This window comes from Copadichromis virginalis, linkage group LG16 (assembly GCF_057382275.1).
Source record: "Copadichromis virginalis isolate Kocher_CV1m ecotype Utaka linkage group LG16, C_Virginalis_male_GT1.1, whole genome shotgun sequence".
NCBI lineage: Eukaryota > Metazoa > Chordata > Actinopteri > Cichliformes > Cichlidae > Copadichromis > Copadichromis virginalis.
In genome coordinates, this window is record NC_140633.1 from 20,911,617 (window position 1) to 20,939,218 (window position 27,602).

Genomic DNA, 27,602 nt, shown 5'->3' on the forward strand with positions numbered 1-27,602 from the left:
TGTTTTAAAACGTCTTTTTGTTAGTTTCATATAATTTAAAAATTTTTTTTTAAAATTTTATTATTTTGTAAACTGGCAAGCATACCTAAAACACCTCTTGTCAGTACGTAGGCATCCTTTGATACTGCATCATGTTGCTGTGGTTAAGTGTTTTGATGCCATGCCCAATGAAAATCCCCAGCAGAGGCCTCTGCTGAGAGCTGCAAATAAGAGTTTGCGAGAACTTGAAAACAACAGCTTGTATGGTTGGTGGGGTAACTGATTTACTGAGTGATGGCAATCTAGCCCAGCATCTCGGTGCAGATGAGAGAGGCACATGGCTCATATTTGTCTCATTATAAGTTATGACAATAAAGGGGATTGACAGAAATTGCAGATCCAGCTGCAGAGGACCCGAAGTTCTCCCGTATCCATACTTAGAGCCTTGAACCCCTTTCCTGGAAGAACGGATGAGTTATCCCGTGTTGCCCTTTTATGTGGCTGCAGATGCTATGCTTGAGCTCTGACATATTGCTGGACAACAAGAGGTCATCCTCCTGAAGTTTTCCAGAAAAGGCCTTAATCAGATAAAATTGAGTAGCAAACAAGCTAAGGAGGTCTCATGATATGGTTCACAGGAGAAGATGAGACATGCCAGTCTTTCAATGCGTAGGGGCAGTTTAAGGCATTTTTAACAGATATGAGGTCAGATCTGTCGCCGGGGTTCTGCATCTTTAAAGCCTCAGAGGGGTGTAATCTGTAAGCTGTAATCTCACCATATGTTCAAACAGTAGGGATGTAATGACGTTATGGAAGATAAGGATTGGCACGGATGTAGGAGAACAATAGAGAGAAACTCTCTCAATTAGCTGGCTATCAGATGAATAGTGTGGTATGATAATGGGCCTGAAGGGCTCAATTAGGCCTTCATTAGTTTGTGAAGTACAATAATAAAGGCTTTCTTTCTCTTGTCCTTGGAATTTCCTCTTCTTCTTACACTCAAGTTGTGCAGCTTCACGTACTGCACAAATAGAAATGCCTGTGTGAAACAGACCTTAGAGCTGTACATGCTCCATTCAGGTTTTCCGAATATTATTATTATTATTAATAGGCACTTCTTACAAGGGAGAAAACTTCCCCATAATTCCAACATATGGTTGATTTCCACTCTACAGTATTTGGCATGCTGATACTATTCAAGCCTAATATTTTGGCCTAATATTTCAATGCTTAATAAATGTATTAGACCATCATCTGATGTAAGGTTTATGCCACAGCTGCTCTAAATTAACAGTATTGGTAATTACCAAAATATTTTTATGCTTCAGTAATGGTTACTCCACCAGTAAGCATAAGCTCTTAAATCGAAAAGATATTTTCATTCTAATATGCAGTTTTACAGTCTAATATACTGTTCTCATTTCTTTATATTTCACTTGGAAAGGGAAGTAGGTGGAGTGATTTACTGAAATTGACAACCATGCATGGAACTACAAGCAGACAGAGTTTGTACATGAGTAATGAGCTCTAAAGTCAATATTTGGTATGACCACCTTATTTCCTCAACAAAGTCTAACTCACTTAGGCAAGCTTTCTTTTCATTTATTTAAGTCTTTCTTTAAATAGTCTTCATGAATAGATTTCCAGACTTTTTGAAGGACATTCAGAGCTGTTCTTTGGATGTTGGACACCTTTTGTTACATTCTGTTCCCAAACGATCCCACACTGCTTCAATAATGTCAGGGTCCGGGCTCTGGGGAGCCCAATCCATGACTGACAGTGGATCATTGCGTTTTTACTGCATTGGCAGTGTGTTTGGGATCATTGTCATCCAGGTGGTATCACATGATGGATCAAAATCTTTTTGTGTCAGTCTTGACAAGATCAATTTTGAGAAGATGATAGGGTACAAGGACAGGACGGAAAATGCGTGAAAAAGAGCCGATGACCAAAGAACAACTTGACCTTCAGGAAGTCTGAAAAAGCATCCACTTTAAAAAAACAACAAAAAGCAAGCAAGCTCAATATCACCTCTGTAGCTAATGTTAGCTCATAGAACTGCTGTGCCTATAAGGTAGATCTTCACAAAGAAGACTTTAAAAGCTAATAGGCTGTGATGATTTCTTTCATTGTTCTTTACGCGTGCTAATTTGTGTGAGAATGTTCCAGGCTGAGAACGAAACCAGTGAAACTTAAGTCACAGGGGTCATTGCTTGTCCTCACGTCCTGACGTTATTCCCAGATACCAGAGCACTCTTGAGAGACAAGTAATGCTGACCCAACCCCTTCTTGTCTTTGTGAGCATAAAAGGCAAGGAAGAGGCCTTCCTCCTTTGAGAAAGAATGGCTTCCCAAAGCCTATATCCGGTGTCCAGCGCTGCACATTCACAGAGGAGGCAGGCAGAGTTGAAGTGAGCATGAACAGAATTGGCCCCTTTTCAAAGAATACAAACGCCTTAAAAAAAGTCATTGTTGCCACCCCTTCATCACCGCCTTATGACCAGTTTCTTCCTCTGATTGCATCAAAAGCAGATTTGCTGGACACAATGTTTAAACTCTGTTTCTGTAGATTGTCATATTTCACTTCCAGGGCACAGACACGTCAAACTGATTTAGGAGGAAGCAAGAAAAGAAGTGCAGCTTTTGATTTGATGTTTGTGACCATATTCATTCCTGTGGGATTGTAGAGGAATTTATTTTGTTAACTTGTGCGTGGAACAATAACTGCCAAGACAAGTGATGTGTGGGCACGTGAACAGAGCTCTGCATAGCAGCCATAAACACATTTCTCACAGGCAGAGATGAGAAAACTGCAACAAGATCTCACAGTTAGCTTGCCAGAGTTCTGATTTCTCAGGCTACATTTTTTTTATGAGCATGCCACATAATCTTTTGCATTTGAGTGTTAAAAGTGTCCTCTTTGCTCAACAAAGAGCCCGCTTGTGGGCAGACGTGGAGTGTGTATGTGTGTTTGTTCGGTAGTTAGAGCAGGAAAGTCCCCTCTGAAGGAGATTAGTAGGAATCTGACTTAATTTGCTAACAAGGTAACATTTGATCCACATTCACATCTCCATTCGCATACTCTAACACTGAGGAAGAGCTGATTTATCAAGACGACCTTTGTATGGAAGTCTTGTTTGGGCTTCTAAATCCCCCACTAATGGCCTGAGCAGAGGTTACAGGTCATTTGGGTGTTGCTGTCTGGGTCATGTGACAGGTCAAGATGGAAGGCCTGTCGACTAGCTGATTAAAAGAGGTCATCAACTCTTTGTAATCTATGGCAGGAATATGGGATAGGATGTGTTGGAAGCATTAAGATCTGAAGTTGAGTGAAAGGTGACCCGCTGAGTCTGAGTTGGAAATGATAAGTAAAGCACTGCAGTGATTTATGACATTGTTTAAATGAAGTAGTAGACCTCGTGGCTGTTTTTGGCTTTAGTCTAATTCATAAAACTATCAAAAAGGACTTTGTGATTTCTCAACATGTGCAGGGAGTGATCAACACAAACTTGTACAACTCAAATCCACATGTACACACACACACACACACACACACACACACACACACACACACACACACACACACACACAACATTTTGGGACTCAGCAAAGCCTGACAAATTGTATAAAGCAATTTTCCCATTAGCTGAGTTAATTTTGCGTGTGACAGTTCCTGGATGGCCTCCATATGGCTGGTGCTGGACCGGTCAAATGGACTGCACAGTGTTAATAATGCATGTTTTATGTGTGCTTACATGTTCAATTTCTGAGGCTCCATAGCATGAGGTGTGTCTTTGTTAGGATGCTGGAGTTAAAGTGATACTCTGGGACAGAGATGCTTTACTATAAAACATACACATCTTTGCTCCCAAACTAACCTTGGCCACACATGCTCATGCATCAGCAGGGTAACAACTGACTGGTGTGCAGGTTAATGTTTGTTTATACATTTGTGTTTGCCTGTGTGCCTTTTAGCAGAGACTTGAGTGTTAAGTCATTTTCATGCATTTTCGTTCAGCTCTTCCCAGCAAGCTCAGGCATGTGATATCATGTTTGCCAAGGTTTCCGATTTCACAGATTTTCCTGCGTCTGTTTCTCATTTTGTTTACATCCATTGCATGTGTGTATGTTTCGAACAGGCTAATTCATTTGGCTTTTTGTGCGGGCATGATTGAGTTCATGTGTGTGTATGTGTGTGAACTAGTCTCTGCAGATGCATCTGCTTTCAGTTACAGAAGCCTTGAGCTGGTTCTCTGGTACAGATGAATACCTGCTCCCTGTGGCCAGAACAGGACATGCTTTACATCAGGCTGGTATCGGCTAATAAGCGCCGCGGGAGTCTTTAAATACAGGAAACAGAAACCTTTGTTTGTTTTATTGCAGAACGTACATATAACATATCTCCAAGTATGACTCTTATTTAAGATGTAGTCATAAATTAAGCTCATCTGATAACGTAACAATACAAAACAAGAGGAAAAGTAGATTTGGACTGTTTTGTCAAGGTTTTTTTTCCCTTCAAATTCATCAAATAAATACATTATTAGGTTGGCATGGCATGGTGGTACAGCAGCTGTGGCCTCACAGAAAGAATGTTCCTGGGCTGATGCAGATGCCTCACTGTTGGACTTTGCATGTTCTCCTTGTGTCTGTTTTTCTGAATAATCCCCTCAGAGTGCAAAGTCATCATGATAGTCCAGTGAGAGACCAGTCAGGGTGGAGCCTGCCTTTCACTGTATGACAGCTGGGTTAGGTGACAGTCCCCTACAACCCTGAATTGAATAAGGGAAGGTAATTGGAACGAAGGTTTGTTTATTGATTTCTTTTTTGACTGAGCCAGATGTTTCCCCTTCCTAAACTGGCTCACAAAGCTAAGCTAACTTTCTTTTGCTTTAGCCTGGGTATACTTTATTTGTAGCTGAATGTTATTACTGTGGCTAAATGTCTTTCACAATTTGCTTTAAAGCAAAAATAAATAAATAAAAAAATACAAATGTTAAAAGTGTTTCCAAACATTTTATGAATTAAACATGATTTTTGATATTGAATTAGAAAAAAAAAAGCTCTTTCAGTTGGTGCACGTATTGCTGTCTCTCACACAGACACGCTTGTTTACAGAGCGGGTTGCACCAGGAGCCTCGTCTTCCAAGTATGGCAGTAAGATAGAAATTTCCCCTCCTCCACTTCTATTCTCCCATCCTTGACTCAGTACCAGAGAAGGCCAGGAATGTTAGAGGAGCACGCTTCAAACCGAGCACATGCTGAAAAAGCTTATCAATCCTCCTCCGCTCATCTCTTTTAATATTTCAGGTTTTTTTTGGCTTTATATTTCTCTCCCTCATTTTTCAGCGTGAGGAATGCTGAGAGGACGAGCACCTTTGTGGACAAGGGCACCTACACAATTAAGTAAAACCACGAGAAAGACGAGTTGGCACCACAGAGATGCTAATTTTGTGCGGTTATCTAGACATCAAAATCAGCTGTGCCCAGAGTGTTGTGCTGACTGTAACGCTCTGTGCTCCATAACTGTCTCATTTAGCACTGCCTAACGAGCCCTGCTGCCAAGTGGGCTCCTTCTAACATTTATGGAGTAAATCTATCCTAATTGTCTCCGTATGGAAGCAATGATCTGTGGTTTAGTGTCATGAGCATCTCTTTATTGGGTTACACAGGTTAAACATTGATGCCACTTTGCTAAATTGACCGAAACAGAGGAGGATCCTGTTTGATGGCTCATAATGAGGAATGCCTGTGGACGCACTTCAGCACACCGAGGGGGGGGGGATCTTGCAAAACTTTATTTTAGTTACTTCACGAAAGAAAATTCTCAGCTGTTTATGTGAAGGTTGCTCGATATGTTAACATCTTCACTATGTTGCATAATATTTACGGTTGTGACACAAAGCCAGATCATCTCGGATGCGATTACGAGTAATTAGCGGAGCCAAAACCCAAACAGTTGAATAAAACGCCCAAAACACAGTTGAGAATATAAATACAAAGCAAAGTGATGCAACAGCATGACTCACCTCACATGCTGAATCTGGTGTTTAGGTTGAAATAGCTGAGAAGTGCAGCAGTTTCCGTTTCCAGCCGCAAAACAACTGACTCAGGGGAGATAGTGGCACCCTAGATCGCAGAGATTTTAGGGTTTTTGTTTATCACAGCATGCCAAATGCGACTCAAGTGAAGGACTATATGTGCAACTGATGACAGGAATAGTGCGACAACCACATTGGATAAAGTTTATGTGAGGAACAGCAAATTGTCCTGCCGAGTTATCAGCTTTGCCCCTCAGTGAAATCCATATCAATGTGGAAGGAAGGCTCCTCTCTGCTCCCCCCGTAGCCGGGGAGATAACCAAGGGGGAATAACTCCTGTCACGCTGCTGAACTTGTGTTTTTCTTGTGTTTTTTGTTCTGAAAAAACGAAAAAACAAACGAAAAAACAAGCTGCAGACTTTCACCACATAGTTGATGTCTTGATGTGAGCTCCCAGGGCATTTGTGCATGACTTTGGTTAAAAACCTGAACTCGTGGTCAAAAGGACAGATGTGTGTAAGCTGTTTGTGTATTTTGATGCTGTATGATAGCTATTAAGTTTATCCTACTGTTGGGGCTTTGTTAGAATTAATTGTTTGCGTTATTTAAAAAAAAAAGAAAGTGTGTGTGTGTGTGTGTGTGTGTGTGTGTGTGTGTGTGTGTGTGTGTGTGTGTGTGTGGGAGGGGGGCACCAAAACTGCCTACACACTGCAGCATTCACCCCCCACAATATCCTGGGGGTGGGATGTTACGAAAGGAATGTGCTGGGAATGTCACGTCGTTTTAAAAAGAAGATCTGCAGATGACACTGACCAGATGTTTCTGTGATCTTCAGCTCCCCTTAACATGGAGCGAGGCGTGCAGTGAAACTGTTACAGCTGTTGTAAATGTATAGTCAGTGTGGAGCACTGCAGCGATGGGAATTTTTCTGCCCTCATGAGGTAATAGCCAGTACTGCTCCCTTCAAAAACACTAAAAAAGTTCAGCTCACAAGATTTGTGCAAACATTGGTTAAAACTTATACACATGAGGTGCACTTGTTGTGTTTGGAAGCTGGATGTGGATATGCCCACTTTGGAAAGAGGAGCTGAGGTTCTGAATCGCAAAGCCACAGAGGAAAGCCGGACGACTCTAACTGTGCAAACCAAACCTTAAAACTATAGCTTCTTTCCCTCGTTGTTTATCCTTTGTTTAATGCTGAGTGAAGACGTTTGTATGGAGTCTGTATGGGAGTGTTTTATGAAAAATGTGCGTTCAGGAATGCATTTCAATGCAGCATGGTTAAGACAGCGTGCTGCACTGATTGGTTGTGGAAAAGTTATGAAATTCTTTTCTCTGATGGCAGATTATTTTACTGAGCGATTCAGTAAAGATTTCAACATCAGTGCAGCACAAATCTACACAAAACACTAGCAGCAAAATAAAATAACAGCCAGAGATCAAAGTTTGCTGTTTGAATGTGCAATTTCAGATTGTATCACGCAATCAGCACATGTAAAAAAAAAATCTCTTTAAGCTGTCTCCTGAGGACATTTGTGAGATAAAATCAGAAGCCTAAGAGAACCTAAGAAATGGAGTGTGTCAAATGATAGCTTACGGGTCTGATGTTCAAATCTTTTATGCCAACATGTAAAAAAAAATTCTGATAATGGAGACAGAGGCAAATACTGAAAGCCCCTGGTGAAAAAGAACCTGGTGGTGGTAAGAAATGTAAAAGTCTGATGCTTGGAGTCTATCTTTTAACAATTTGTGCTTTGCTACATTTGCTGTTCTTTTTTTGGCTGCTCTCTGGTTTACATTGAGAGAGTTTGTGTTATTGTCAGGATCTCCGGAGCGACATCCTCACAGAGGCTTTTAATCTCTAAAGCAAACATTACTCATCACTTCCTCTCTCACAGGTTTGTCTCAGTGTCTCTCGCTTGCGTATGTAATGATGTCAGACATATCGAGCAAGTGCTGTCAAAAAGTTAGGCCTTCTGGGAAGAGGGTTGGCACAATGTGTTCCCTCGAACCTATGACACGTAACACCGTGGATACCTAGGCTTGTGAACGTGACTAAGTGTACCACGGAAGAAATCTTTTACTTGGATCCACTCCATCCTTCTTAAAGATGTTAAAAATCTGTGTTTCTTTGCTTGCTCCAACTTCAGTAAACAATTACAAACAATTTGTCATATTGATGGAGTTATGAGAAGGCTCCAGTTTGTGCTTTGCCCAGTAAACATACACAATCTGCCAGGGTACATCATATTGATTTTTCACAGTCTGGACACATTCACACCTGGCATCCAGGCTTAGCAACGACATAAACACGAGTCCAGAGACACGTGAGGCTGTCTGCTGCAAAGAATCTCAGACGTTTCTTGTCCAACGCTGCATTTTGACAGTGAACATTAACACCTCACTCACCTTCTGCAAAAGATCGTGCTCTCTCTGCAGAGTAACACAATCTTCAGTGTTTATTTGGTGAGTTTTTGGTCACTCAAAATTACAAATATCGACAAATATATACAGTGGGGCAAAAAAGTATTTAGTCAGCCACCGATTGTGTAAGTTCCCCCACTTAAAATGATGACAGAGGTCAGTAATTTGCACCAGAGGTACACTTCAACTGTGAGAGACAGAATGTGAAAAAAAAAATCCATGAATCCACATGGTAGGATTTGTAAAGAATTTATTCGTAAATTAGGGTGGAAAATAAGTATTTGGTCACCTCAAACAAGGAAAATCTCTGGCTCTCACAGACCTGTAACGTCTTCTGTAAGAAGCTTTTCTGTCCCCCACTCGTTACCTGTATGAATGGCACCTGTTTGAACTCATCATCTGTATAAAAGACACCTGTCCACAGCCTCAAACAGTCAGACTCCAAACTCCGCCATGGCCAAGACCAAAGAGCTTTCGAAGGACACCAGGAAAAGTATTGTAGACCTGCACCAGACTGGGAAGAGTGAATCTACAATAGGCAAGCAGCTTGGTGTGAAAAAAATCAACTGTGGGAGCAATCATCAGAAAATGGAAGACATACAAGACCACTGATAATCTCCCTCGATCTGGGGCTCCACGCAAGATCTCATCCCGTGGGGTCAAAATGATCATGAGAACGGTGAGCAAAGATCCCAGAACCACACGGGGGGACCTGGTGAATGACCTGCAGAGAGCTGGGACCAAAGTAACAAAGGTCACCATCAGTAACACACTACAACGGCAGGGAATCAAATCCCGCAGTGCCAGACGTGTTCCGCTGCTGAAGCCAGTGCATGTCCAGGCCCGTCTGAAGTTTGCCAGAGAGCACATGGATGATACAGCAGAGGATTGGGAGAATGTCATGTGGTCAGATGAAACCAAAGTAGAACTTTTTGGTATAAACTCAACTCGTCGTGTTTGGAGGAAGAAGAATACTGAGTTGCATCCCAAGAACACCATACCTACTGTGAAGCATGGGGGTGGAAACATCATGCTATGGGGCTGTTTTTCTGCCAAGGGGACAGGACGACTGATCCGTGTTAAGGACAGAATGAATGGGGCCATGTATCGTGAGATTTTGAGCCAAAACCTCCTTCCATCAGTGAGAACTTTGAAGATGAAACGAGGCTGGGTCTTCCAACATGACAATGATCCAAAACACACCGCCCGGGCAACAAAGGAGTGGCTCCGTAAGAAGCATTTGAAAGTCCTGGAGTGGCCTAGCCAGTCTCCAGACCTCAACCCCATAGAAAATCTGTGGCGGGAGTTGAAAGTCCGTGTTGCTCGGCGACAGCCCCAAAACATCACTGCTCTCGAGAAGATCTGCATGGAGGAATGGGCCAAAATACCAGCTACTGTGTGTGCAAACCTGGTAAAGACCTATAGTAAACGTTTGACCTCTGTTATTGCCAACAAAGGTTATGTTACAAAGTATTGAGTTGTATTTTTGTTATTGACCAAATACTTATTTTCCACCCTGATTTACGAATAAATTCTTTACAAATCCTACCATGTGGATTCATGGATTTTTTTTTCACATTCTGTCTCTCACAGTTGAAGTGTACCTCTGGTGCAAATTACTGACCTGTGTCATCATTTTAGGTGGGGGAACTTGCACAATCGGTGGCTGACTAAATACTTTTTTGCCCCACTGTATGACTGAGAGAGCGATAATTGAAGCCGTACCGGCTCAGATGTTCCCCAGATTAACAAGGTCCAAGGTGTTGAGGAACCAGGACACGCTGATGAGAAGCGGGCTACTGCAACAAGAAGGCATAAGTGGGTGAGGGATGAGAGGCTGCTGCTGGAATGCTACTATGCAACTAACCCCAGTGGAAAGGATTACATGAAGAGGATGTGGGACTGTTGGAATGTTCGATACCCAACATCCAGATTGACAGCAAAACAATTAGTAGCTCAGAAGAAGCAACTGCTGGAGATGGATGAAGTACAACACAAATGCTACGGCAACAGGTAGCCAGGATGTCAGTTCAGGGGGGAGATACCATGACCCCCACCAGAGATTGGGTACCACTATAATGTCTGAATATGAAAGATGAATGTATATTGTGATGTGACTGTGATGTCCCCCTTTGGTTAGTGATGCTTCATCTTTAAAAAAGAATACAATTAAAATGGGGCGATCGTGGCTCAAGAGTTGTCAGTTCATCTTGTAATCGGAAGGTTGTCGGTTCGAGCCCCGGCTCCGACAGTCTCGGTCGTAGTGTCCTTGGGCAAGACACTTCACCCGTTGCCTACTGGTGGTGGTCAGAGGGCCCGGTGGCGCCAGTGTCCGGCAGCCTTGCCTCTGTCAGTGCGCCCCAGGGTGGCTGTGGCTACAATGTAGCCTGCCATCACCAGTGTGTGAATGTGTGCGTGAATGGGTGGATGACTGAGTGTGTAAAGCGCTTTGGGGTCCTTAGGGACTGTAAAGCGCTATACAAATACAGGCCATTTACAATTAAGAGAATTAAGTAAATAAAAATATATAAGAGAATAAAGTTCTTTAAGTATTATTGTTACTATTCCACTGCAGTTTGTATGTTTATTTCATCTCATATTTTTTGCGCAAGTTCTGTGTTTTGATTTCTACCTTGTGGTCCAGCTCGATAACCAGAACCCTCATTATGATGTATAGCTGAGGATTTATGATAAGGTCCTTGAAGGATCCCTCTTCCCTCTAAGGCCCAGACAAATCAGACATGTGTGCTATCTCTGTTTAGGTCATTAAAAGGCACTCTTTTTTTCCTGATTTCAGTTGGGTCTTTCTCCCATCATTCCCATCTGATGTTTGGGTTAATGATGATGCATAATGGGCGTAGAAGGAAAACAAGCCCGAGAAAGCAAAGACTCACCACTTTTATCTACCCGCATATCCCAGTGCTGTGTTTGGAGATGCAGCGGTGGATATCATAGGGCAGTGTTGGTCACTGGTTTGTGTGTTGTGGTTTGAAGCTTGGGTTTCCTGGTGATGACTCCAAAAGTAGTTGTGTCTTAAAAACAGCAGACAAAGAGCAATTCTGAGACAGACTGAGAGAAGCAGGTGAATGAGGCAACACATACCCACAAACAGCTGTGATCAGCAGTGCTGACAATTTGCAAGTGTATCCGGCCACTCCATTAGCATGCCTCAACTTCCTTGTTGAAATCCCCAAAAATAAAAAATTAAATCATATTAATATAAACACTAGAAGCTCTTATTCGTGCGAGCCAGCACATTTGCCATAATAAAACCCACATGTTCATCTCCCTAAGAGTCAATATTCTTTTCCCATGTTTGTCTTATGACACTAATCTGATCTAAAGCAGGTGTTCGTTACGTTCTCCTGCGGTGTTGCAGAAAACTTTTCAGCAAACAGAGGTGGTGAAGTGAGACGGGCTTAGGGGGAGTTGTTTTACAGCAAAGTAGTGGGAAACTGCAGGCCACACATGTAATGCGCTGCAGGCAGAGGAGAACAAGTGCACTGTGGAAGGGTGTGGGCTTATAGTGCTGAAAACAGTCGCTGTTGTTCCCTGTCATTCTTTGAGCCACTTATTGATTTAAAGTGAAATGATTCAGACAAATGGCTGAATTTGATATCAGTAAATAGAGGATTAGACATGACTCAGGTATTTAATGTTGGGCTGACAAAGTTGTACTGTAAATGGCAATAGAGCTATTTATTTGTTGTGACTGCGAGAGACAGACAGAAATGCATGGAAGCAGAGTAGCTGTGGAGTGTCTGCCCAAGTCTCCAGAGCTGGTCCAAAGCCCTGACAGGCTTTTGGCTGAGCGCCTTACACGTGAGTCTAGCAACAGCTGGAAGATGGGAAAAGAAGGAAGAGAGGAGAAGTGAAAGACAGAGCCAAGGCAGTGCAGGCCAGTTCCCAGGCTCTGGCCTCTGGAGACCCCCGAGAAGAGGAAGCATGGGGGATGGAGGGCCGAAGCCAGCTGCATTGATGTCCCACTGCCAGCAAATAGTTCTACAAAGCTACTCGTTGAATCCTTGATGTGGCTTAAAAGAAACCCGACCTTCCTTCAATGTCAGGAGTATCATCAGTACATTTAAACCTGCTACAACCAACTTCTTTCACTAGTTAAAAGTGAAGTCGCATTTTTTTTTTAAAAACTGCAGATAATTTATGGTCAAATCTGCACAAGTCTTTAATTCTGTGAGTCCTTTTGGCATCTTTCAGCTAAATTGTGGGTTTTGAGGCCTTTACTGTTAGGAGACACAGCTGGCAGTTGATTTCAGCATAATCAAATCTACGGCACAAACCAAACAGCGGAGCTAGGAACTAGCTTGTGAATACATGTGACTGTTTATATATTTTAAATAAAAGGAGAGCACAGCTGAGACATCTTAAAATGGCCAGATTTCTTGTTTCCCACCCCCAGTGGCCAGAAAAGATCCACCTAAACCCAGTTTCACAAACATGCATTTCTAAGTGATTTTTCCTCTAAGTTACGGGTCGTTTGTTTTTATGTTTCTCCTCATCCTCAGGGCTGTGGTGCATCATGTGGAAAATGTGACTGCAGCGGTGTGAAAGGAGCAAAGGTAAGATTTGTTATTGGATTTTTCATTTATCTCTGTCTATAAACATTTAGATACCGTTGCCCACTTTTCCTTTTCACTTGATGTGATTCATTTGGATGTCAGTTTCCATTTACAGATGCAGTAATTTGACAGCAAATAGAAACAAAAGCCTCTTTTACATTTCAATGGGGTCAGCTCAGAGGGACAAACTGGAGCTGGAGTGCAGTAGGTTCAGTCACGGAGCAAAGACCAGGATGGGAAACAAGAGCAGTTTGAATTAGAGCATGTCCAGACACACAGCTGGCCTGAAGGTCTTATTCCCATCAGACGGATGAGAGCCTTGAGTTGCAGAAACACAAGTGGTGGGGACACCAACCATAAACTGGCTGTGAGCCTTAAAGCTGTCAGTGCTCTGGTATTAGTGTTAATCATGGACCGGAAACATGAAAAAGTTGTATTAGCTGTGTTGGGCAGGGTTATTTTTTTAGTAATTACATGCACTGACCAGCCACTTTGTTAGGTACGCATGTTCACCTGCTCATTAATGGAAATAACAGCAGTAACTCAGTCCATTTGGGCACGCAGACATGGTCAAGATGAGCCGCTGAAGTTCAAACCGAGCTCTTGACCATGTTCATCCATCTTCAACTGGTTTCTTGAACATGAAAATGAGTTCATGACGCTCAAATTGCCTCCACAGTAACCAGGTCTAAATCTGATATTGCACCTTTGGGATGCGGTGCAATGCGAGATTCACAATCACATCTGCAGCAACTGTGTAATGTTGTCATGTCAATATGGACCAAAATCTCTGAGGAATGTTTCCTGCACCTTGTTAAATGTATGCCATGAAGAATTAAAGCACCTCTAAAGGCATATAATGGTCTAACCCAGTACAAGCAAGGTGTAACTGATAAAGTGGCCAGTGAGTGTAGTTTTTCCTCTCAATAAAGATTTTCTTAGACTTAATTTTCTCTCACCTTAATTAACTAGTAAGGAAAGTCTCAAATATAAATAGCAAACTGACCTTAAAATTCCCCTCCATTGACTCAAGAATCAGCTTAATCAAATCAGGGTTGCAGGGGCGCTGGTGCTTATCCCTGCTGATGGAGGGTGAAAGGCAGAATACACCCTGGACAAACTGGCTGGCCATCACAGGGCTATTACGTAGAGACACAAAACCATTTAAACTAATGTTTAGACCACCAATCAATCAGCGAGCAACGTAACATGCACGTTTTTGGATTGTGGGATGAAGCCTCTGGAAAAAAAAACCGCATACAGGCACAGGGAGCACATGCAAACTCTACACAGAGCACTGTTGCCAATGTGAATGACCAAAGTAATCAACAAAGTCAGCCTACTAGCAGGTATTTCACTTGGAGCCAAATCCAAATATCCAAATTTAACATTATTTGTGTCTGTGATCTATAAATAGATACCTTACTTGCATGCTAACGTTAATCCCGACACACACCCTCTTTCTCCAGAAGAAAGGAAAAGAGGATAAAAATATCTTTTGGACTCTTATTCAATTGAACTATGTGATCCAGTTCAGCACCTTAAAGCATTTAAAAACAAATAAAATAATATCTACAGGCAGCCTAGACTTTGTTTTCTTTTTAGTGCAGCTTGTGGTGCGTGAGCGTACATGTAAACTGTTGGCTCGGTTTTATCAGAGGACTGCAATGTTATCAATCCTCTTAGCGCAACAGTCTGGCCTTTTAAGGCTCACGCTAACATCAACAGTAGCCAAACATTCAGCTGGCTCGACGGCAGCAGATGTACTGATTGTTGTGTTCTGTGGAGTCTGGCCAATCACTGTTGACTCAAAGCACCTCTGTGGTTTGAAAGTTGCTGAAAGGCCTCAAACAGTCTTCCCAAAGTCTCATGCGTGCCTTATTTCCACTGATATCATTTCCTGATGAGGGACAGGAGTTGCTGTGGTAACCCTTATTGTTTAGCATGCAGCGTTTCTCCTCACTGTGGTCAGAGAATGAAAATCAAAGCTAAAACAACAGTTTGAGGGTTGTGCCCTTTTTATTTGTTCTACACTGCTCACTCCTCTCTCCACTGTGAAGGCTCTCGCTTCCTGATGAAACAATGCTGCCATCTAGTGGCAGATAGTGTAATATTTCTGTGTCCATTTAAGCACTGCCAAAGAGAACATGTTGAAACCTGCTTATAAAACTACTAAATATAAAAGCAAAATATATTAATAAAAATATACTTTCTTACTATTTAAATAACATTAAATAAGCTCTCCCATTTGAAATAACTGGTTTAAATATACACAAGCGCTTGAATTTGATTACTTTGGCTGTGTTTCTTTTCAAAATATCATACACGTAAAAATAGTTTTACTACAACCGTGTATCCATACACTGAATACTGTGTATCCAACTACTCTTAACTTTCTGTCCGTAATGTAACGACAATGTAATAACTCCCTCGTAGAGACAGACAGCCTTTCATGCTCATATTCATACTTACAGTCAGGTTAGAATCGCTCATTATTCTATCCCACTGCATGTCTTTGGACTGTGAGAGGAAGCCAGGGTACCCAGAGAACATACAAACTTCACACAGAAAGGCCTCAGGCTGAATTTGAACCCAGTACTTCCTCTGGCTCCCTCTCACTAACTATGTTAGTTGATTTCATCTTCAGTGAGGATTTAAGGGAGTTTATTTATGTGTGTTTTACTTAACTTTGAACTGACTATAGTATTTATTATTTGGTAAATCAAATAATTGGCTTCCCATTGAATTTAGGGTTCGTTTTAAAGTCCTTTTATTGGTTTTTAAATCTTTAAATGGTCTGGCTCCTGTCTATTTATCTGATTTGCTGAAGCCACATGTTCCTCCTCGCTCGCTCCGTTCAGCTGAGCAGCTACTGCTGTCGGTCCCTAAGTCGCGGCTGAAATGCAGAGGAGACCGTGCCTTTTCAATTGCGGCTCCGATGCTCTGGAATAACCTTCCCCTCCAAATTAGACAAGCGTCATCAGTGCAGGTCTTTAAGTCCAGATTGAAAACCTATTTTTATTCCCTGGCTTTTAACTCTGTAGGAAACTGGCACCTTCTTATTTATTTTATTGTATGTAATGATTTTATGGTATTTTTAATTTGGTTGTTGTTTTGATCTGTGTTGTTCAGCACTTTGGTCTGCCTGGTGTGTTCTTAAAGTACTATACAAATAAACGATGATGATGATGATGATGATGATGATAAATCATGCAATTTTCAAAATGTTTTGGAATCTATTGTTGAAACAGTTTGAGCATGAAAATAATTCAAAGTTAATGTGTAGGTTTATTTTTTTGCACTTGTGTTAAACTTTTACTATAACTGTGTGCATGACAGGGTGAGCTTGGGTATCCTGGTTCTCAAGGTAATATGGGATTCCCAGGGACTCAGGGACCTGAAGGGCCTCCAGGGCCAATGGGCCCCAAGGTTAGTACAAACATTTACTGAGATACTTCAAGGCTTCATCTGGTTTGTATGACCAGTTTTAAGCTGCTGTTTTAAATGAAATGTGAAAATGTTTATATTTTGCATGAGAAAAGTTAAGATCTTTAAAATGTGTTGTTAAAATCTTAATATATGAAGTCCAGAATCATGTAGGGAAAGAAAAGCTTAAAATCCTAAATATGCCAACCAATTATTGTTATCTGTCATAATATAAGCTGATTGCTTAGTACCTGATGTAAATGCCTTTATTAGCCTTAAGTAACCCTAATGTGGCTTGGCTTAACTAATAAATCACCTAGTTGAAAGAAAAAACACTAGATTTGTATTCCATAAAGGGTTTTAAGTCAGATTTTTATATAATTAATTTAACTGTGATGTTTTTTGGGATTTTTTTTGTCTCTTAGGGAGATGTTGGTGAGTTCGGGGCTCCTGGATTGAAAGGAGTCAGAGTGAGTAACTAACCGTTAAAACTGTATAAAGTATACGGTGTCAAGTATAAGTTGCACACTCTAAAGTTGTCATCCCAACATTTAGAACGTGTTGCAGTTGTTGTCTTGTCACTAGAGGGTAAACCTATCTCATGTTTGTGACTTTGCAGGGACCTACTGGTCTGCCAGGTTTCCCAGGCAACCCAGGACTTCCAGTAAGTTGCTTAGATCTGCTTCCTGTTTCACACTCTGAATGCTGCCAAACAAACTCTCTTAAACTGTCTGTTTCTACCCCTCCATTCATAGGGCATCAATGGACACGATGGTCCACCCGGTGCGCCAGGTATCCCAGGATGCAATGGGACAAAAGTATGCCATTTATATACTTAAATACTTTTCACACACTTGTGTATTTGTCACATTATTTTCACCCTACTTGTGCTTTCTGGCTTTGCTGTGTTTCTGTTTCAGGGAGAAAGAGGAAGAGATGGAACTTCAGGTTTTCCTGGTCCTCAAGGGATACCTGTAAGCACTGACGATCGGCCTCCATAGATAGTGAAAACTAGACATTTTTCTAGGAAAAACCAGATTTATTTTGATTGAAAAATAAAGCCAGTTGAGGTGGTTCTTGGATATTCATGAGTTGAAGTATTCCAGGGCAGACCCAGGAGATGTTATATATCTTGACTGGCTTGGGAATGACTTGGATGAGCTGGAAGAAGTGGCCGTTTGGGCTCAGAATCCTGCCCCCGTGACTTTAACTGGAATACGATAGAAACAATCTAAGCATTAGTTTCGAGTTACAAATAATCTACAAGGCAGCAAAAAATTAAATAAAAATAAAAATGACAAAAAATCAACAAAGTAATGTTTCTCAATGCAAATAGTATCCCTGTGAGAAAATACAATTACTAGATGATTTATTTCTTTTTCATTCTTTTCTCAGGGAATACCGGGACTTCCTGGAATGAAGGTGAGCTAAAATTTATTTTTCATGTTTTTGCTTATGAGTAAATGTGTCAAACACAAAAAGTTTATCCAGTTTTTCAATAAGACATATTCTTTCAACTATATAAAATTCTTTTGTCTCCTGCAGGGTGACCCTGGTGGTTTGATGGGAATTGTTCCCATGAAAGGAGAGAAAGGATATCCCGGCACACCTGGCCGACCTGTGCGTAGTGCACATGTGTTTGTGAACATACAGTCATGTGTTCATATACGCTGAATAAAAGTAGTAACAGCCTGAAGTAATACAATGAATGTTCTTCCCACAATATTCATTCCCAGGGACAAACTGGCAACCCCGGACCTATTGGGCCTACAGGACCTCCTGGCTATGAAGGACCCAGAGTAAGCAACCTGTGCAGTGATGCCCATCTTAAAAAAGCCATTCAAAGACTTAACTTTCTAAGAAATATTAGAAGCACATCTGTGTTCCTAATTATACAAAAAGCACCTTTAAGAAAACAGTCCTTCTAGATTTTCAATTAAATGCAATTACTGAATGTGTTATTACAATTTTTCTTTGACTAACTTAATAACTGTTTTACAGGGTGATCCTGGCCCTCCCGGCCCTCCTGGACCGATGGTGAGATTACTGATCAGTACACTGTCAAGACTGATAAACTGTACAATCAAGGTTTCTGACTTGAGAAACTGCATGAGAGTGTAACTGTTTGATCTCCTTATAGGGAGATAAGCTGGCCTTTGAGGGTGAGAAAGGAGAAAAGGTAAGATTTATGTTTCAAATAAATAAGAAGCAAAAAGTGTTAAATGTCAAAATAGCATAGAGGAATTTGACCTTCAGCAGAAAGCATTCTGTTTGGCTTTTTCATGCAATTTTCTCGTGCTTGCTGCACTAAATTAAGAGGCAAACTCGGGTCAGCATTAGCAAATATACAAGATATAACAAATATCTCATTACAACTGTTGTTAATGATAAACTGTTACATAGCAGCGTGCTATGTAACACGCTGAAGTTATTGCTGTACCATTTAGCATGTCTTTTTATTAACCTTATTTTTGTAGGGTTCTTGTTGCCCCAGTCACATCCTGTTACAGATGTTTCTTTCTGTGTTATAACTGTATACTACATATGGAGTCAGAAATGGCGCATTTAGACGAGAGCATAAAATACACCCAATGTTAGCAAGAAAAACTTGAATTTCGGCTTCATAGGTACTCTTAGACTTGGTAGACTACACTACACAGTGAGTCACATTAAGTGTCCAATAACTGCACTGCAAATGCTTCAAAAACCTCCAGTACCACATCTGCACAGTATCTTTAAAATGAGAAGCATCCTGTCTGACAGTGATGCTGAACAACTAGTTCATGCATTTATTACTTCAAGGCTGGACTATTATAATTCATTATTAGCAGGTTGTCCTAAAAGATCTCTAGAAGTCCAGCAGTTAATCCAAAATGCTGCAGCTCCCTGAGTGCTTGAGGTGACAGCTGTTGTGAGATGGCACTATATGAATATACCTGAACTGAACAGACACATTAGCAAAAAAAAAAACCCAAAAACCTTTGTGCCCGGGGCTTCATGGCTTTTCAGTGGCTGAGCAGCTCCTCCATAGTCAATTACTAACTGAAATTACAAGTTTTAATTTGTTTTGATGTTTGACATTTATATTCTTAACTATTTGACTGTGGCCCTTATTTTTATCTCCCCTGCAGGGGGACAAAGGACTTCAAGGCCCACCTGGCCCTCCTGGACCAACATCATTCGAACAGAAAGGATCACAAACGGTTGTTCGTGGGCCACAGGTACTCAGCCACGCCACAGATATCGCTCTGTTCTTGTCTGTGATTAAACAAATCATTGCTTGAAATGAAAAAACAAAGATGACATAGATTCTGTTTTGTCTATTCTGAATATTGCTCTGTTTTAATTCTTGAAGGGGTTCAAAGGAGAAGCAGGAGAGAAAGGCGACAAGGTTAGTATTTTTACTTCAAAGACTAAAGTGTAAAACTTGCTATTATATATGCAAGCTATTTGATATCTATTACATTGCTTTTGACACACTTGACTCCCTTTCAGGGCTTCTGCATCCCATATCAGCACGGAGTCAAAGGCGATATCGGCCCAGATGGACCACCAGTAAGTGGAAATTTGTCTGTGTGTGTCGTTACTGTTGGATGGTGTAATTGTGTGATACCTAAACTTTTTTGTCCTAAAAAAAGAAACAATAAAATATTTGTTTCTGTAATTAAGGGTAAACCTGGCAAGGATGGAGACAATGGGCTACAGGTAACAATAATTTACAGCAATAAGCACTCTAAATGCTGTTATCTTTTATTACATAACATATAATTCCTAAAGTACAAGATATTCTCATACAGGGAGAAAGAGGCTTTCCTGGAGGCCCAGGATACCCTGGTTTACAGGTAAGTATTCCAGCTAATTGGATATTATAGTCAGTGCTTTAGTCTGGAATTATGAATGAAGGGATTATGACTGTTTTGGTTCATTTTAGGGCGAAAAAGGAGAAAGGGGACCACCTGGTGAGGTATGTGATTCTTCTCTTTCCCATTTTTACTCTTTAAGTAAGATTATTGAAATGGAACAGTCCTTTCTTGTTTTGGGTGGTTGTGGTTGAGGAAGTAGAGCAGGTCATCTACAAATCGGAAGGTTGGTAGTTTGATCCCTGGCTGCTCCAGTCTCCATGTTAATGTATCCTTGGGCAGGACACATCAGAGTGTGAATGGTAGATAGAAAGTACTTAGATGCAGAAAAATGTGCTTAGGTGAGAAATGAGACATGTTGTGTAGAAAAGTGCTATCGAAGAATGTCCAATTCACCGGTTTTAAGGGCCACTGGAAAACCCACGCTTCAAGCTGCTTTTAAGGCTACATATAGTCTGTTGCAAAAGTTTTCACTGGCCCATCCAAATCATTGAAAACAGGTATTCCACTCACTTCCATGGCCACAGGCATATAAAATCAAGCACCTAGGCATCCAGACTGCTTCTACAAAAATGTGCCAGAGAATCGGTCGCGCTCAGGAGCTCAGTGAATTCCAGCATGACACCGTGATAGGACGCCATCTATGCAACAAATCCAGTCATGACATTTTCCTCACTAATACGTATTAAACAGTCAACTGTTATTGGTATTATAACAAAGAGGAAACACCTGGGAATGACAGCAACTCAACGTAACAAGTTCTCTGGAGTAATGAATCACACTCCTACAGATAGCAATCCCACGGACTGCAGTGTGCCAGGTGTAAAGTTTGCTGGAGGGGGGATTATGGTGTGGGGTTGTTTTTCAGGAGTGGGGCTTGGCCTCTTAGTTCCAGTGAAAGGAATTCTTAATGCTTCAGCACACCAAGACATTTTGGATAATTTCACACTCCCAGCTTTGTGGGAACAGTTTGGGGATGGCTTGTTCTTGTTCCAACATGACTGTGCACCAGTGCACAAAGCAAGGCCCATTTAGACATAGATGAGTGAATCTGGTGTGTGAGAACTTGACTGGCCTGCACAGAGTCCTGACCTCAACCCAAAAGAACACCTTTGGAATGAATTAGAGCAGAGACAGTGAGCCAGGCCTTCTTGTTCAACATCACTGTCTGAGCTCACAAATGCACTTTTGGAAGAATAGTCAAAAACTCCCATAAACACTCTTAAACCTTTTTGGAAAGTCTTCCCAGAAGCTGCAAAAGGTGGACTGATATCACATTAAAGTCTATGGATTAAAAATGTGATGTCACTCAAGTTCAAGTGAGTGAAGGCAGTGAATATGATAAATTGCAGTTGTACCTTATAGCTCGTACCCCTCAGAACAACACTGTTATGGTCATGTTATGTCTCACATCAACTAGTGTTAATTTTATGTGTAATATCTTGTCTGTTTGGCAGCAGAGCTCGGCTCTTCTAGAAATAATCTGCCATCCTTGTGTAGCCTCTGGAGGTAGATTCATAGCATTGACCAAGATCTAGCTGTTTGCATTGGAAAATTTGTGATTTTAAGAGTGAAGAAGAGCTTTTGTAATAGTACTTTGATCACCGTATAAGGAGGTACAATTTAGAGAGGCGATGACGGATCTTTCGCAGGTGTGGTTAGATGTGCATGGTGATTTTTGTCTTATGATGACTTCCACAAACTATTATTTGGATTTATGTGGAATGATTGTACAGCGTATACCTTTAAAGATTTTAGAAGATAAGATCTGTGTGGATAAGTTTGAATCAATTTTGATTTTTCTCTAATCCACACAGAGTCAGAAGTACATATTGAGGGTCAAACATATACAAACCGTCACTGAAAACCTTTAATAAGCAGTGTTGATGCTTCTCCAGTGTCTTAACTTGACAAGGCCTATTAACTTCCCACGTTGATCATGACTGGCTACAACTGTTAGTTTGTCTTTGAAGCATAAAAAGGATTAGCATAGATGTGGGTTCACCTACATAGATTTAAGTGACATGAAAGTTAAATAAATCCTGACATTATGCAATTTTATTAATTATGCAGGGTGTTGGCCCTCGTGGCGCTCCTGGTTCCCCAGGTTCAAAAGGAGAGAAAGGTAAAAGCATGATATAATATGTTATCAAATCCACTAAAGCACACTCATGAACTCCATTGTGAATCTGTGATCACTCCGGTGTTTTCCCTTTCCTCATGCTTTCTTCTTAATCTATAGGTTTTCCTGGTCCTCGGGGAGAGCCGGGTCTAACAGGTATAAATAAACTCATAATCTTTTTTTAAACAGCAAAACATGAAGCCTTCACATCTTAGTTATAAACACGCTAATCTTAATAAGACACCTGATGACTTTCCTGTTCTGTATTTCAGGCAGACACATTGAAGGGCCTCGTGGAGAGAAGGGAGACAAAGGAGAGGTGGGTGAAAAGGGAGACAGAGGTGTGGAAGGAGAGCCTCTTGTCGGACCTCCAGGACAACCGGGGAACCCTGGTCCTCCTGGACCACCCGGACCACCAAGTATGTCTGATCTTTGAATGATGCAATCATTTTAGTATATGAGAATAAGGGAAACGTCAATACAATCTGTATCTGCCAGTTTTTGTTAAACAATCTAATGTGCGTGTGTGTGCCTTTGTCTGTGTGTTTACAAGTCAACCCTGGTGAATGTAACATTCAGAAGGGGAATCGTGGCCTACCTGGACCTCCAGGGTTACAAGGGGAAGTGGGACAGAAAGGTAAGGACAGCAGCTGCTACTGGTGACATATCTATTTAGATTAAATATAAATGTGTCTGTTTCCAAGGGACTGCTGAAAAACGCTTTATGTAAAACATAATTTTTTAAATTGCTGTTTCTGCAAACTGTTTCAGGTGACAAAGGGGATACGTGTGTTCAGTGTGAAGGCACTGTCACACCTGGATTACGTGGTCCTCCAGGTCCTAAAGGAGACACAGGTGAGTTAAATGTGGTCACATTCAAATTTGAAGTATATTTTTAAAAAAATGGTCATGTCCAGTCTGCAAACTCTGCAGACTCGTTTGGAAATGTAAAAAGCCAGAAGCAGCAGGAGTAAAACACTACAAAGAAAAAACAGAAATAAAGAGTAAGGGCAAGACAGACATGTTATATACACACAGAAGGGTAATCAAGAATTGGAGCTAGGTGAGGAAAACAAGACATAGCTGAACTAAATCAGAAGAAGTGTCAGGAAGCGCTGTGTGGCAGGCAGGAGTTGGACTCAAAATGCAGGTACTCAGGCACGAGGTTTAAACACAAAGAACTCAGTTTTATTTGCTGGCAGGGAAAAAGCATACAAAAGCAAACTAAACTGGAAAAATCACAACCCAAACTCACAGGGAGACACAAGGCGATCCACACAGCATGAGGGACGACACGACACGACACTGACTCAGAGAAACACAGGGTTTAAATACACTGGGAAGTAACGAGGGGAATGAGACACAGAAGGAGGGCACAGCTGGGAGAAATCAGAACTGACGAGACAAGGAAGCAAAGCAGAACACATTCACATAAGACACAGACCTTCAAAGTAAAACAGGAAGTATAACACGGAGACGCGAACTTGACATGGTGGAGACAGCAGCTAAGAAACAGACATACAGTAACCCATAAAGCAGAGGACTCTAAGAACCAAAATACACAGAGGGAAATACTAAGCTTGGAACACAAGAAACTAGACTCGAGGGAGTAACAAAAGACCAACCATGAGAACATAATTCACAATACAGAGTGACAGAAAACACAAGAAACTCGAAACATGCAAAGACACAGACCAAGAAACACAGACTTACAAAGAACAGAGGGGGCACAGAGAAACAGTAAAGTAAGTAAAAAAACAAAACAAAAAAACAAAAAGCAGATAAAAAAACAACAACAAACAAAGACTCAAGAAATTCAGGTGAAACTAATAAGCACAGGAAAGACAAAAGCTGCAGGGAAATAGTCTAAAAAAATATCTCTTTTGTCTTTTCCTTTTCCTTGGACTTGAGGTTAAGGAGAAACGTGAAGAAGAATGAATAAAGAGTTGGGAAAAGCAAATTCAACAGCACCAACACGCATGCTCATTTTCCTTAGATGCTTTGTTAGAGGTGTTGTTACAGTATTGTTTCATGCAGGTCAAATAAATGGGAATCACCAATGTTGAGGTTGAAATATTAAAATGAAATATATGTACTATGAGCTGAAATGTTTGCCCACTCTGATGATCACATTAGATCTGACCAAGACATGAGCACTCTGACGAAAGCAAGAGTATCACTGTCAAAGCCTGTAATTAAGAAAACGCTTTCATAAATGTAAACAAAGAGTGTTTACAACGACAGTACGGAGAAAGAGACAAATGGCTCATGAAGCACAGTGGAGGCAACGTTAGGACTGCCAGCTGAACCGGGTCACTAACGTTTACTGATGATGTGACTGCTGATAGAAGTAGCTGGATGCCTTCTGAAGGCTATATCCTCTGCTTAGATACAAATGCTAATGTTAGTGATAAAATGCTAAATGCTGCAAACAGTACAAAGCAACCAGTAACTGAAATCAGCTGCAGTAAAGCTTTATGCAGCTGCAGTATTGTCAAGAAACATCTGGCCCTAACTATATTTTTGAACATTTATTTTGTTTTCTCATTTATTTTGTTTTTTTCCTCAACTTTTCACAGTTGTGGCAGTCATTGGTTTCACTATTCCTTTTTTCTGTGTTTTACCCATTCAAATGAGTATTTAATAAATTAAAGATGCACAATGTCCATTTTCACTTCAGGACCTCCTGGTGTAGTAGGCGGTAAAGGACAAAAGGGTATTCCTGGACAACCTGGACAACCTGGACAACCTGTGAGCAGAATATTATTTGAGACACCAATGACAGAATCAGCTTAGGCTGATTTTTCTTTCACAGTTTCACTGAGAAAAAAATAGATCATGAACAGCAGTGTACTTTTTTTCCCTTTTTTCTTTTTTTACCTGTCTGCAGGGTGCTCAAGGAAATCCTGGATTAAGAGGGGCTCCTGGTGCTGTTGGTGAACCAGGGGACATTTTTGTTGCTCCTGGTCTGAAGGGGGACAAGGGTCTGCCTGGTCGTAATGGATTACCTGGACGGCCCGGGCTGGATGGAATACCAGGAAGAGATGGTCCCACAGGATTTCCTGGCCTGAAAGGAGAACCTGTAAGTGACATCAGTGTAAAATTGCTGTGCAACCTTTTACTATCGTCTCTGGCGTTATTCACTATAACTATGTGACGACAGGGCTTGGAATAGAAACCTAATTCTGAAAAAGCTAAGATGCTATTTAAAATATAAGGAAAAATAGAATGCAATGCAAAACTCATAAAGGGGATACAATTTTAAGAAAAATTTGACCTCATTTTTAGTTTTAGTTTGATGGAAGCAACACGTCTCAAAGATGGTGGGGCAGGTTCACATTTACCTCTGTGTCGCATCATCTGTGAGGAGACCAGCTGATGCACTTTTGGGACTTTTGTTCCATTATTGTGTCATATGGGATTGCAGCTGCTCAAGAGTTCTGGGTCATTTTTGTTGTACTTTTCGTGACATTGTACTCCAGATGTTTTAAACTGATGAAAGGTCTGGTCTGCAGGGAGATGAGTTCAGCACCTGGACTCTTCTACTAAGAAGCCATGATGCTGTAATAGATGTGGTTTAGCATTTTCTTGCTGAAATATGCAAGGGCTTGTGTTGCTCTACAACCTTTTAGCACTGATGGTGCCCTTTCCAGATGTTTAGTTTCCCAATTTTATAGGCACCAATGCAACTCAAAACCGATCAAGATAAAGTCTCGATCAGATAACACGCCAGAGGACACAATGTCCATGACTCTCTCTCTCTAACGTGTCCTTTTTATACCCGGTCATGTTGCTGACTGGTTGTCATTCAAATTGATTAGTTGCAAAATCATGGTACATCTTTTTTGTACCACTTGCTTTTCCTGCCTTTTTCACCCCCTTCCTAATTTTTTGAGATTCTTCGCTGCTGTCAAATTCAAAATGTGAGAGCAGGTCACTCTGTGATTGCTGCATTCTCAGTGAAGTGTTTATTCGTTTTAACTTGTGGTTGGCTTTTCTAAAAGAAAAGTGACATAAATTTTCACCAATCTTCTCCTCAGGCCAGAGAGGGCATCAAGGGTGAACGTGGACCAGATGGTGATCCCGGTCCTATTGGCCCTCTAGGAGAGAGGGGTCCGCCTGGTCTGCCAGGCTTTGGCCGACCAGGACAGACTGGAGATAAGGGCAGTCAGGGGAATCCAGGAGTTCCTGGACAACCTGGACGACCTGGTAAGCATGAACTCTGAAACCCAGGTTTGTGATACTGCACTTGCACACTGATTGATAACATACCTTGTGTCCACCAGGTACGAAAGGTGAGCCAGGGAAAGGTGTGAGCACTCCTGGTCCTCAGGGCGTACCCGGACCACGAGGAGAACCAGGCAGAGAGGGACCTATAGGTGAGCAACATAGTAAACATGATTTCATTTAACTCCAATTAAAAACATGTTTTCTGTATTTGTTTTTAATTTTGTGTTAATTAATACCATGGAAGGGCAAAATATGATCCAAAAAATTCATGTATATGTAAAAATAGTTTGTTTCGTTTACTATACAATTTGTTGTTGGCTGCAGGTGACAAAGGCCTTCCAGGAGACGAAGGGTTGCCCGGTTTTCCAGGAGAAAAGGGTGAACAAGGACCTCCTGGGATTGGATTTCCAGGCCCAACTGGCCCTAAAGGTGAGTTATTTCATAATATTGACTACAACCCTCCTTTCTAAGTATCATGGAGCAAAATGTATACAGGGTTTGTACATGAGGTAAGCGATACAGAACTTAGAGAAACATTTTTTTTCATGTTTGTAGGAAGCAGTGGAATTCCAGGAGCCCCCGGATTACCAGGAGAACCAGGAAGATCAGGAAAGGATGGCACAACAGGATCTCCTGGTCCACGTGGACCAAAGGTTTGGATTTGTCACTATTTATAAATCGAATTATACTTGTAGAAAGCAAAAGCAAAGTATCACTGGATATAGAGCGACTAACTTTAGAGATTTAACTCCCAGGTGAATCAGTGTCAGTGCTTATTTGGATAACTTACAGGGTGAACCTGGACGGGGACTTCCAGGTCCCAAAGGTTCACAAGGCCACCAAGGAATTCCTGGCTTCCAGGGAGAGAAGGGCAGCATTGGATACCCTGGTGTTCCTGGACGAGAAGGACATGCAGGCCCACCTGGACCTCAGGGTCTCAAAGG

General features: G+C 41.3%; 1 protein-coding gene across 1 annotated transcript in view; it reads left to right on the forward strand.

The window, feature by feature from the left end:
• Positions 1-27,602, forward strand: part of col4a1 (collagen, type IV, alpha 1) — a 51,503-nt gene that overhangs the window by 8,964 nt on the left and 14,937 nt on the right. The window contains exons 2-30 of the mRNA XM_085433720.1: positions 12,967-13,020; positions 16,360-16,449; positions 16,872-16,916; positions 17,066-17,110; positions 17,202-17,264; positions 17,367-17,420; positions 17,842-17,868; positions 17,992-18,066; positions 18,183-18,245; positions 18,448-18,483; positions 18,587-18,625; positions 19,578-19,667; positions 19,802-19,837; positions 19,942-20,001; positions 20,116-20,151; positions 20,244-20,288; positions 20,378-20,410; positions 22,380-22,431; positions 22,549-22,584; positions 22,701-22,847; positions 22,982-23,065; positions 23,200-23,283; positions 25,109-25,179; positions 25,319-25,510; positions 26,469-26,637; positions 26,715-26,807; positions 26,983-27,087; positions 27,214-27,311; positions 27,451-27,601. Coding sequence (XP_085289846.1) covers positions 12,967-13,020; positions 16,360-16,449; positions 16,872-16,916; positions 17,066-17,110; positions 17,202-17,264; positions 17,367-17,420; positions 17,842-17,868; positions 17,992-18,066; positions 18,183-18,245; positions 18,448-18,483; positions 18,587-18,625; positions 19,578-19,667; positions 19,802-19,837; positions 19,942-20,001; positions 20,116-20,151; positions 20,244-20,288; positions 20,378-20,410; positions 22,380-22,431; positions 22,549-22,584; positions 22,701-22,847; positions 22,982-23,065; positions 23,200-23,283; positions 25,109-25,179; positions 25,319-25,510; positions 26,469-26,637; positions 26,715-26,807; positions 26,983-27,087; positions 27,214-27,311; positions 27,451-27,601 — 2,173 coding nt within the window. The remainder of the gene's footprint in view (positions 1-12,966; positions 13,021-16,359; positions 16,450-16,871; positions 16,917-17,065; positions 17,111-17,201; positions 17,265-17,366; positions 17,421-17,841; positions 17,869-17,991; positions 18,067-18,182; positions 18,246-18,447; positions 18,484-18,586; positions 18,626-19,577; positions 19,668-19,801; positions 19,838-19,941; positions 20,002-20,115; positions 20,152-20,243; positions 20,289-20,377; positions 20,411-22,379; positions 22,432-22,548; positions 22,585-22,700; positions 22,848-22,981; positions 23,066-23,199; positions 23,284-25,108; positions 25,180-25,318; positions 25,511-26,468; positions 26,638-26,714; positions 26,808-26,982; positions 27,088-27,213; positions 27,312-27,450; position 27,602) is intronic.